Consider the following 12,132-nt stretch of genomic DNA (forward strand, 5'->3'; position numbering starts at 1 on the left):
GCCTGTATCTTTTTCTTTATCATGAACTACTTCAGTAATAAAAAAAGTAGATTTTTATATTTAAATAATTGTTCTCTAGAGAAGTTTTTGTTTTTGTTGATATGTTTTCTTATAATGAACAGAACATCCAGACTCATTCCATTAATCATTCTTTTAAAGAGTGTTTAAACATCAGACAACTTCCCTAAGGACTTCAGTGTGAGCTCTTGGAGAGTCAGTTTTAAATCTGGCCATCTTATTCACATACTCTTTGTTTTTTTTCTCTCATTCTTCCTCTCTCACTAAATTCTTTCCCTGTCTTCTGTAAATACTGATGGGGAAAAATGACAGAAGTCTGATCAGAGTGCTTTGTTATAGAAAGCACAATTGAGTCAATTATACTTTGCTTAGATTTTCAGTGTTCAGTCTTTTTTTTATTATTATAAAAATAATCCATACTTGTTTGTTATGCCCCAAATTGGAAAGTACAAGGCATTTTTAAAGAAGTTGAAAAAAATTCCATAATGTAACATACTTACATCAAGTATATTTTTATTTTTCTATATATTATTTTCTTTATGTAGTTAAAATCATGTTGTATATGCAATCATTTTATTCTTTCTAATAGAAGTGCATCGTATTTTCTCAATAATCTCTTTTAACTAGTAGTTTCTGTACTAAACCAGCATCTTTCTCATTCATTCTTTCATGTAGTAATACTGTTGAATGCTACCATATGCCTGCTAAGTACATGGTACCAACGATAGAGATGATTAGCTTGATACCTGCATTTGTGGAGTGGACCAGCCAGGGATATAAGCGGCTGCCTTGTTTAGTCCACTGTTAAATTCAATAAACAACATAAGCAGCTACTGGGAAATGAAATATAGGTGTTAGAGTCACAGAAAGAGCTGCAACTGCCTCTATGAAATATATCCCTTAGTCATAGTCTCTATTATTCCATAATGTCTTCTAACTATACTTTCTCATGGAAAACAAATAGAATTAGCGATGTGTTATATTTTCGCACATTAGTTAATTCACACTAAGAAGAATAAGCTTTTTATCCTCCCCAAAATTAATTTAACAAGTTAGAACAAAGAGAACATGAGGTGATGTCGAGTTCATCTGCCAAATCATAGTTGTCTGGTGTGTATTTACTAAAGAAAAGAGGAATCTTTGTATTAAATACTTCTCAAACAAAGGAATCAGGAGATATTTTTGAAATGTTTAAAAACAGAGACAGAATGGGAACTAACCATTCAGAGAGATGCTCCTTATCTGTTATGTGTATGTATCCCTCAGTTATATAAGGGAGGTCCAGGGGGGGATCCAGGACAGAGCCCAGAGTAACTAGTATAGTGGGGGCCCTCACAAGGTTCAGGACAGTGGCTTTTGGCCAAATAGTGTAAAAGTATTTCAACATTTTAACAACTGGTATGACAGATTAAGCCCTAGATGAAATAAATTAGAATACTGTGGGTGACTTCTGCTCTGGGGAAGGACTTCATATAAAGGTTAGAACAACTCTCCTTTTACCCAAGAAAGTTGTCTTTGGTAGATCTCTGTTAATCTCACAAAACTAGAAACTCCAGATCCACTTCGCCAATTAAAAAAGAGAGAGGAAAAAATTCCAGGTTCAGACAACTGAAACCAAATGTGGACATTATAGGAATGCTGCTTAAATATTGTTGAGATAGAGAAAAAAGGAGAGAAGCTGGAAGAATAACTCTCTGGTTTGGCTTGATAACTGGGAAATCTGAAATGTCCACTTATTTAAAAAAAAAAAACAAAAAAACAAAAAAAAAAAACCCAGAAAACTGAGTTATCTTAGTCACATTCATGAAATGGCAGTATATGAAGTTTTAATGCATATGATAATATGTTTAATAGTTTGTTTTCCTCTTTTAGCTTTCCTTATTGGAAAAGGCTGGATTTGGAGGTGTTCTTCTATATATTGATCCTTGTGATTTACCAAAGACTGCAAATCTTAGCTATGATACTTTCATGGTGTCACTGAATCCAGGAGGAGACCCTTCTACACCTGGTTATCCAAGTGTAGGTAAGTTCATTGTTAATCTTTATTATTCTTGTAAACATTACAAGGTTGCAATTTAAAAGTACATGATACCTAAATTAATCGTGGGGTAGTAAAGTCAAGAAATTTTAAAAAGTGAATTTTTTTTATCTCTTCAAACTTTAGAATAATTATTTGTTGGAATAAAACTTTTTAAAAAGTCTATAATAGTTTTATTTTTGTCTCAATAAATATCAGTGTCAGGAACAAAGGTAAAACAAATTTTACATATTATTAGTAATTGAATGATAGCATAAATTAACACCATGTGTGACAGGCACTCCGTGTAGGTATGTACAGATACCTAGAAACATGAAAGGTCTGCTGCTTTGGGGCAGCTGTAATAACTTTAAGTCCAGAGTCTGGAGGTACTTGTAGTCAAGTTAGGTGACTAAAGTAGTAGAAAATGATGCTTGAAAAAGATGGAGTTAATATGATCGAATTGTCTGGCTCCATAGGAGAAGTGACCTCATTGGTTTGGCCAGTCGCTGGGAACACAGAATAGCCTTTGCAACAAACAGTCTTCTCTTTCCCAGTAAGTTGTGTTCACGATAGTGGGGGTCATGTGGCCAAAAGAAGACAACCATGATTTTGGCAGGTGCTCACTGCATCATTGAATTTCTGTCCAATACGTCAGTGACAAGTATACATTTATATAGACCTAGCGGAAGAAAAAGCTCTTTGGACTTTCTTCCAGAGTGATACTAACCCATTAACTGTGACACTTCAGTCAGTAATTAAACTAACGTAAAATTTATGTAATTATTCATGTGTTCTGCCAAGATTTCCCTTGTTTCCAACAAAATATCACAAAAGACTTTACTAATTGTCTTAAGTCCAGCTGTTCTGGATTTTACCAATCGATCAATAAATTTCTGTAAGAAAGAAGTAAATTGAGTCAAATATGAATTATAATTTATTATTTTACAGGGTTCTACTGAATACTGCTTTGTTTTCTAAAATTCTCCATTAGTAATTCATGTAACAATTTTATTTGAGACCTCACTTATCTGTAGTTTGTACAGTCTGCTGTCTCATTATTACAATTTTGAAATTAAAATTAAGAGGTATTCATGTAAAATTTCCAAACATCACTGAAAATATTAGTCCAGCTCTCTTATTTGTAAATATTCTATTTACTTCCTTGGGTTGTAATGCCTCAGCTTCAAGAGATTGCATGTGGAAGCTAACTCTGTGGCAAATCAATGGGATGCAGTGCTGCCAAAAAGCAGATACTTTATACTCTGCTTAAATTGGTAAGCTGCCTAGTTGGCAACATTTATTCTTAACACTTTCTGACTCAGGTCATTTCACAGGCGAAGAATTCAGTCATATCTGGTAAATGTTGGCTATTCTTGAGCAAATCTCAGAATACTTTTTTCTTTTAAATAATTTCTGCTTTCAAAAAAGTTACAAATATAGTAAATAGAGAATCTGTATATATTTATGCCAGCATCTTTTGTTACTATTTACGTAGTATAGCATAGTTATCAAAGCCATACAGTTAACATTGATACAATGTTATTAACTAATTATTGACTACATTCAAATTTCCCCAATTCTATCACTACTTTTTTTTTCTTCTGCTCTAACATCCAATTCGGAATTCTATACTGCATTTAGTTGCCTTGTTTTGTTAATACTTTCCAATATGGAACAATCTTTCTTTTATTACCTTGACCCTTTGAAGAATACTGACAGTTTATTTTGTAGAATGTACCTCAGTTGAGCTTGCCTAATATTTTCTAATGATTAGATTGGGGTTATGCATTTTTGGCAGGGATACTGCAGAAGTTGTGCCCTTGTCTGTGCATCGTATAAGAATGTACCTATCATAGATATGTCTTATTTTTTCATGATGTTAAGATTCATCCTGTGGTTATGGTGGTGTCTGACAGTTTTCTCCACGATATAGTTACTACTTTTTTCTTTGAAATTAATGAATATCTTCTGAAGAGTTACTATGAGACCCGGTAAACATCCTTTCTTATCATATATTTCCCCATTATCATTCTTTTAAAATACTTTTCAAAGAAAGGTTTTTGTTTGTTTGTTTGTTTGTTACTGTATGGGTAGTCATACTTGCTGCCTGCATTCTCAAACAAAGGTAAATGACCATCTAACCATTTGGGGCAAAATTATAAGTCAGAATTTTTAGATTCAATGACAAAATATCAGTGCAATAAATGATTTTACCTAGTATATTGCTCACGTACTTACAGAAGACTCACGCGAAACATTCTTTTACAAATATAATGTTAGAGTGAAGGGGGGAGGATCTCTTTTCTACATATGAATCTATATACAATACACCAAAAAAAGAAATAATAAAACCCACTGTAATTTTCTTTTTACCCTAGATGCTAAGAAGCACAATAACTATAGTGACTTATACCCCTGTTTCTGATTTATTTATCCCTCCTTCCTGAAATTGTCTTAAATATCTGTGTCTTATGGTTTTATTCACATTTTATAAAATAATGGAAAGTGTTTTGGAGGGAAGAGAGGAGAAGTCAAATTGTGAATTGTAAATAAAAACTACAAATAATAATTTGTTCAAAATGAACAATAATATCTGACTTAACACCCTACAATACTGTCAGGTAAATAATTATTAGAGGAGTTAATATAAACATACTTCTTTTTCCAGTTTTAAGAACTCTTATTAACTAATCTAAGGATAATTAAGTTCTAAAGAAGTAGTATAGAGTGACAAAACTATAAGATCTTTTTGTTTGTTCAATATATTTAAAGTAAACAGAATAGTATAATAAACTCTATATGCCTTATTCAGCTTCATCAACTTTCTACATTCTACCAGATGTTTTGTCTGTACACCCCTTACACCCCACAGCACCACTAGCTATTTTTTCAGATAAAATTTACATATATTGAAATGCACACATCTTAACTGACAAAAGGATACACCTGTGTAATCTCCGTGCCTATTTAGCTATAAAACACTTCCATCACCTTGAAAGTCTGAGTCCTTTCAGAGTCATTCCCCATCATCAGCTAACCACCAGTGTTGCTTTTTTCATAATACAAACATTTAGAATGTCAAAAAATAGAAACGTGTAATATATATCATTCTGTGCAGGTTCTCGTAATCAGAATAATGCCCGCAATGTTGATTCACGATTGCATGTATCAGTAGTTCATTCCCTTTTATTGCTGAGAAGTACAGCACGATTTGTATATTGATTCAAGTAGGTGTTTTTTAAAACAAGAATGCCAATGCACTCTTCCACAATACATGATCCAAATAGATTATCCAAACAAGACACAGAAAATTTCTGTAAGGTAGTTCTGCTCAGTAAACCTCATTGCATATTCAAACAATTCTTGATTATTATAGAATCAGAGCAAAGGGTAAAAGTTTTTAAATAACTTTTGCTTCTATTACACAGAAAAGAATGTCATATTCTTTTAACAAAAATATTTAGTTTCATTAGGCTTACTAATTATCGTCTCTAAGACATTTTTCCACAATAAAAAGATTGTACACACATACACACACACACATACATCTTTATCTCATAGAATGTTAAATGCAAAATCTTGAGCTCCACCTCAGATGTAATAGAAACTCTGAGGGAAGGGGGACGAGATTTTGAGTTATAACAGACTCTCCAGTGGAATCTGATACAACTGATTTTGAGAAACACTGAATTTCATAAATTTATTCTTTGTCTGCCACAGCTGAATTTGACCACTGGGGCTACTGACCTAAACTTTGTGACCTCATGTTACTATTCTTTCAGCATCTTGTATTGGTGCCTTTATTTTACTGCCTCCATGTCAATCAGGACTGAGAAACATATGTGTTCTGGATCCTCAACCCGATTTGGGGGCTCAGTGGGCTCTCAGTAAATATTTGCTGAATTAATAATTTATTCTGTTAATATGACAGCTTGTCTGATGATTCTGGTCCCGGGCTATACCTTGATTTAAATTAACCCAATTAAAATTCATTTTTTAAAAAGTATATATAAACACTCAACCCTGACAGGTTTGTTTACAAAATTCATGTTTTTTCTCCTAAAATGCTTCTGTCAACTTTCTCACATCTTTTCTACCACTCAAAACTGCAGAAATCCAAATTTAAAATTTCGATTAAAATATTAGGATATCGAAAGTCTAATCTATTCTCAATTCCTTTGATAATTTATCAAATATTTCAAAGATTAAATGTATAAAATATCAAAAACTTTATAAGTGCTTTTGCCAACTTGCTACAAGTTTCAACTGCATCAAATTATGACCCAAGCAAATTTTATTTCCTGGAATTAATGTAGAAAGGAGGCAAGAGAACTAAACATTAAATCAAGCTATATTTAGAGACTGCAATGTGCTGATCAGCCCTAAAGCCAGTCCACAAGGAAATCCACAGAACAAAGGAAGATATTTTCTGGGATTACTAACAAACCATTTACCCATATTTTGAAGGGAAAACAGGAAAACAGTATAGGAAAATAGAGTCTTTAAGTCATGCCCTATACAAAATAAGCACAATCATTCATTCCTTAGCTAAAACCATAGAACCTATGGATCAAAGACTGGGAATTGCTAGCAGGCCTTTCACACTGCATATGTTTACTTCACACTGCATACCTGCACCATCAGATGAAAATGAGTAAACAGTCTTTAAACCGTAATTTATAGAAACTAAGAATGATATACAAACTGAATTCCCTGAACCCTCAGGGTCCCTCTCCCTGTCTTTTTCTCTGTCCCTCTCATTTTCTCTCTCTTATCTCTCTCTCTGTCCCTGTGAGTCTCTCTCAGGCTGTCTCACTCTGTCTCTAAAAGGAGACCTTGCTTTGTCTATGGAGTATTATCTTTTATCTAATAAACTTTCCTTTTGACTCTAACTCTGGTGTGTGTATACTTGAATTCTTTCCTGTGCTCAATCAAGAACTCTCTCAGTCTAGGCCATGCCATCCTGAACACGCCCAATATCATCTGATATCAGAAGCTAAGCAGGATCAGGCCTGGTTAGTACTTGGATGGGAGACCACCTAGGAAGACAGGGTTCTGTAAGCATTAAAAAAAAAAAAAGAACTCTCTTAGTGCAGGGCTTGAGCTCCCCACCCCGACTTGGGGAAATTTACCTTGTTCTATATTAGAATCAAATAATTTTAAAATTCTGAGACATAGCACAATTTAAGCTTAGCATAATGCTAGCTAGAAACTCAGGTAAATGAGGCATAAGAACTGACATTTATAGTAACTGGTCATAATTACAACACTGGTGATCAGTTATAATCAAAATGTGCTTAGCATAAAACTATTAACCAGCTACATAAGCTAAGGTTCAAAACAAAGAGGTAATCAGAAAGCTATGGGGTGAGCATAAGAATAGGGAAGTGAGAAATGGATATCTTTAAGAAGTATTACATTTGGTCTATGCTGAAAAATGGAAAAGTCTCCCAATTTCTAAGCATTAAGATTGTCTGACATCTGAAAGACTAGAAATAGTAATAGGAGTTAGAAATTCTTTCCATATACTTCCTTAAATAATTTATCTTCTGAAACCAGAGCTGATTTTAATTTTAATACCATCTCCAGATAACTGCCTGGCTAATTTATGGACTACTAGTTAATTGAAACCTAAAACATTTCTTTTATCTTGACTTAGACTTAATTCTTCTTATATACTATCTCCTGAAATCCCTCTAATTTAAAGCTTTGTGTTTATGTACCTCTTTCCATTTGTTATAACTCTGTTTGTTTTTTGTTTGTTTGTTTGTTTTTTGTTTTTCCTTTTTCTTTGCTTTAAATTCTAGAGAAGAAAGTCATTCATTTCAGTGGTTTTACTCTAGTGAAGTGTATGAAATGACACAGTTTATTTAATATTCCTAGTGTTCCAATTCAGTGGATCTGTGTGTTGTTTACGTACTGTCTGTTCAACATCACCTCTGCCAACCAAAACCATTTAAAGAATAAAGAATATCACTGTAATTTGTGAAAAGTCTTCACCAGGTGTTTTTGGTCCAGTTACCTGAACAAATGTCGGAAGACTGACTTGAGTTGGCACTAAATCAACTGAAACAATGTTAAACTATTCCTTGACTAGAATGGCAGAAAATATAAATATATGCCATGTTTGCAAAGCACATGTTCGATATTTGCAGCATGAAATGCCTTGTCAATTGGTTGGGGAAAAATAAAGTACCAGTATTTTTATTATTTTACTGCAACTGGTGGTTCTTGTGTGGTCTTGAGGCTTCGATTTATGTAAAATGTTGTTCAATTTGATTCTTTGAATCATTTAAAGAATTGCTCGTGGTTAAGCTGTTTGAATTTTTTCAAAAAGTTTAATTCACAACATATTGAAGAGAGATTATTTAAACTCATAGTGTTCCTTTCAAAAACCAAACTTTTGTTTTGAAAAATAATTTTGGCTACATAAGTTCTCTTGGTCCTAAACAGGGAAATTTCCATTTGATTGTTGAAATGTCTAAGATTATATTCTTTTAGAGAACATATTTGAAGGATTCTTTTTGTGTCATATAGTATATTAGTCAGTCAGAATATTCTTATTATTGTACTAAGAAGTCTCTATTTTAAATTAAATACATACTCTATCAATAGAGACAATGTGTTTAAGAATCAAAGTTCCCACTGGAGTCTATAGTGATTCTAAGAGGAAGATAAAATCTACTGCTTAAAAAAAGAATGATTCATAGATACATTTCCATTACAATGAATAAAATGTTAATGAACAAAATTTCTACCAGGTAAATTCAAAGATCTAATTGACTTTATTGAATGATTCACAAATTTGGCAGTATCCCATCTAGTAAATAGAGAAGTGCTCTGAGAAGTCCAAGATGGAAGGTTTTTATAGGCAGAACAAGAAAGTTATTAACAAGAGAGAAGAATGGTTTCTTTCAGGCAAGGTCACCTTTCTTTGGGGGAAGGGAGGCAGTGTTCTTGTTAGGCAGATTACCTCACTAGTGTTGATCAGAAAATCCAGACTGATTGGTTTAAGGTCGCATTCCTGGGTGGGGCTGAAACTGCAATTAAGTCTTGGTTTGCTGTCCTAGGGGCAAGCTAAATAATCAAGATATAGAACTACCCATTTTTCAGTTCTCCCTTGAGAGAATGGAATATCTGGACAGGACATCTCTTCCTTGAGAGAATGGAATATCTGGACAGGACATCACTATATTTACCACAGAAATCCGGCTTTAACTTCATTCTCGGTTGTAAGTTAGAAGGGCTAGATCTGCACTATCAAATATGGTAGCCACTGACCCTAGGTGGCTATTTAATTTTAAATAAAATTAATTAAAATTAAATAAATATAAAAATTCAGTTACACTAGGCACAGTTTAAGTGTTCAATAGCCACATGTGGCCATTGGGATGTATTTCCATCATTAAGGAGAGTTCTACATTGGATGAGTGCTACAAAGTAAATGCCTAAAACAATGTAATTTTATACAAAATTTAGTGGTTATCTACTGTTTTAGATCATCCCTGAGACTCTTCTATACATAATCGTGGAGGATTAAAGATTGTTTGTCTTTTTTACCACTTGAATTATTTAAAATCTATCTACAAAGCAGCTCTAAGAACCACATGTTGGGTATGCTTCATGAATTCTTTTATAGTTTAGTGTTGAACCAAAACATAGTTGAGTGCTCCTAAAGTAAACATTTTCCATTTCCAGTATTCTCTGAAGAGTTTTTGAATTTTAAGTATGTAAAAATAAATCTTGTAGTGCTACTTTAAAGTGTTATTGCATTTGCTTCAAGCTGCTGGCATTGTAAATTTTAGTCTCATACAATTGCATTTGAGAGATGCAGCCCTGGACAAAAAAAAAAAAAAAAAAAAAAATGTGTTCTACTTTTGTTTTGCCTATCAACAGCCACTCACTCCTAAATTTTTCAGTGAGAATTGAAAAATTAAATCTTTGGAATATTATGTTTTTCGATAGATAACCATCTCAGTGTTAGACTTTTGAGAAATATAAATATAGATTGATTTGTAATAAGCCAAAAGCCAGGCTTTGTTTTTAGTATTATTATTACTACTACTACTACTACTATTATTGTTATTATTATTATTATTATTTGCATGCAAAATTAGCTCTGTCTAGTAGAAATGTCAGATAATAAACTTTCTTTCCTTGACACTTGACTAGCATAAAGTGGTATCATCTGTATATTCACAAAGATTGTGACTTACATGCATACATCTCATGTTATTATTGAATGCCCTGATGGTTTTCTACTGGGCACAGGAACTCCAGAAAGCCTCTTTTCTTTTCTCTCTAACCTTCTGATGAATTTCTCAGGTTTTTGACTTGATAACACAAAAGTATATTCAGTAAATTTGTTAAGGAGATGGAGCGTTAAACTAAGCTAAACAGATTTTTTTATTACAGAACATTTAAACCTATTATTATTGTGATCTGTTTTTCAAAAATTCATAAGTACTGTAGTTTGGAAAATTTCCCAAATTTATTTGACCATAGAGTTCATTTTTAGAGGAGCATCTGGAAGGACTATTCAAACGTATTGTAGGATTGCTGACCCACAGCACCCGCCCCTTTCCATTTCCCTAGTTTTATGCCCCTACATAGAAGTGTATGGTTTTTCAGCTTTTGTACATATTTTAGCTTAATATATGATGGAAAAAGTATTGATACAGAAAGTAGGAAGGGGCAGGGCTGTTAGGTCACATAATGATGGCAAAGTTAACACATGCAGGTGCACTTGCCTATGAGTCAGCAGGAAACAAAACACCCAGCAACAAAAAATAATGTGGTTCATTGTTGAACAATTAAAGTTGTAATTAGATTTATAATTGAATTTTTGGTGTAGTTTGCAGTCTAGAAAATCAGTGTATCTCAAGTAATCTTTTACTCAGCATGGTCTGTTCCAATTCATTGCTAACCATGTTCAAAATCTGTTTTTTTGAAACACAAACTTGAGAAAAACTCTTAAACAGTCTTCTCTAACTAGTCTCTCAGCTGATCTTTTCCCATTTCAGTGACTAAATAGAAAATACAATTTTATTCTATGAAAAATGATAAAGTGACAGTTTTTAAGATGATACAGATATGTTCATTTTCAAGCAATAGGCTAAAAAGATAATGTGCTTTAGGCAATTATTGCTAGAATATATATCACCGAAATTTTCATCTGCTCCACAAACACATATAAGTTGTTACTATGGTATCTCTTCGAAACTCTCAGCCACTTCAGTATTCCAAGAAAGCTTTGGAATCCATGATGAATATTAAACTAAGTAAGCACAGACCAGTTTACTATTCAGTCACCTTAGAGTGATATCTAGTGTTTCTGGTCGGCTTTTGGTACCCTAAGGAAAACCGGAAAAAAAACAAGGAAATTTCTGTAGACTTGGGTAACTATATAATACACAGACCAACCAGCACACTTGTGAGAGTAAAAGGGGTTGATATGAATAACTATGGAAAATAATAGGCATTCAGGTGATATGACGAATCTATTTAGAGTATAATTAAGGTTTCCAAATAGGTTTGAGCACAAAATCCAGGCAATATTCAGTCAAGAGGTGTTATGGCCTATATTGTATCCCCCCAAATTCATTTGTTGAAGTATTAACCCCCAATACCACAGAATGAATTTGGAGATAGGATCTTTAAAGAGCTAATTAAGTTAAAATGAGGGCATTGGTCTGGACCCCAATCCAATATGACTGTGTCCTTTTAAGAAAAGGAGATTAGGAAACAGACATGTATAGAGGGAAGACCACATAAAGACACAGAGAGAAGTTAGCCATCTATAAGTCAAGGCGAGAGAACCAAACCTCAGACACCTTGATCTTAAACTTCTAGTCTCTAGTATTATTAGATAATAAATTCCTGTTGTTTAATCCATCCAGTCTACAGTACTTTGTTAGAGCAGCTCTAGCAAGCTAATACAAGAGGAAATTATAAAAACAGCTTCTTTGACTTTATTATCATAAACAACAATAGAAAAAGATACAATTGCAGCATGTCTCTATTTTCACTATTATCAAGAAAAAAATAAAAGTGCTATGTGCAACAACTTTTATGGTAGCTCATTAGTCTCTGTT

The 12,132-nt window shown here is 33.2% G+C and overlaps 1 protein-coding gene across 1 annotated transcript in view; it reads left to right on the forward strand.

The window, feature by feature from the left end:
- Nucleotides 1-12,132, forward strand: part of NAALADL2 (N-acetylated alpha-linked acidic dipeptidase like 2) — a gene marked incomplete at its 3' end in the record, with an annotated part of 657,209 nt that overhangs the window by 412,593 nt on the left and 232,484 nt on the right. Inside the window, exon 5 of the mRNA XM_011380947.1 lies at nt 1,891-2,041. Within this exon, the coding sequence (XP_011379249.1) occupies nt 1,891-2,041 (151 nt within the window). The remainder of the gene's footprint in view (nt 1-1,890; nt 2,042-12,132) is intronic.

Source organism: Pteropus vampyrus, unplaced genomic scaffold (assembly GCF_000151845.1).
Source record: "Pteropus vampyrus isolate Shadow unplaced genomic scaffold, Pvam_2.0 Scaffold12, whole genome shotgun sequence".
NCBI lineage: Eukaryota > Metazoa > Chordata > Mammalia > Chiroptera > Pteropodidae > Pteropus > Pteropus vampyrus.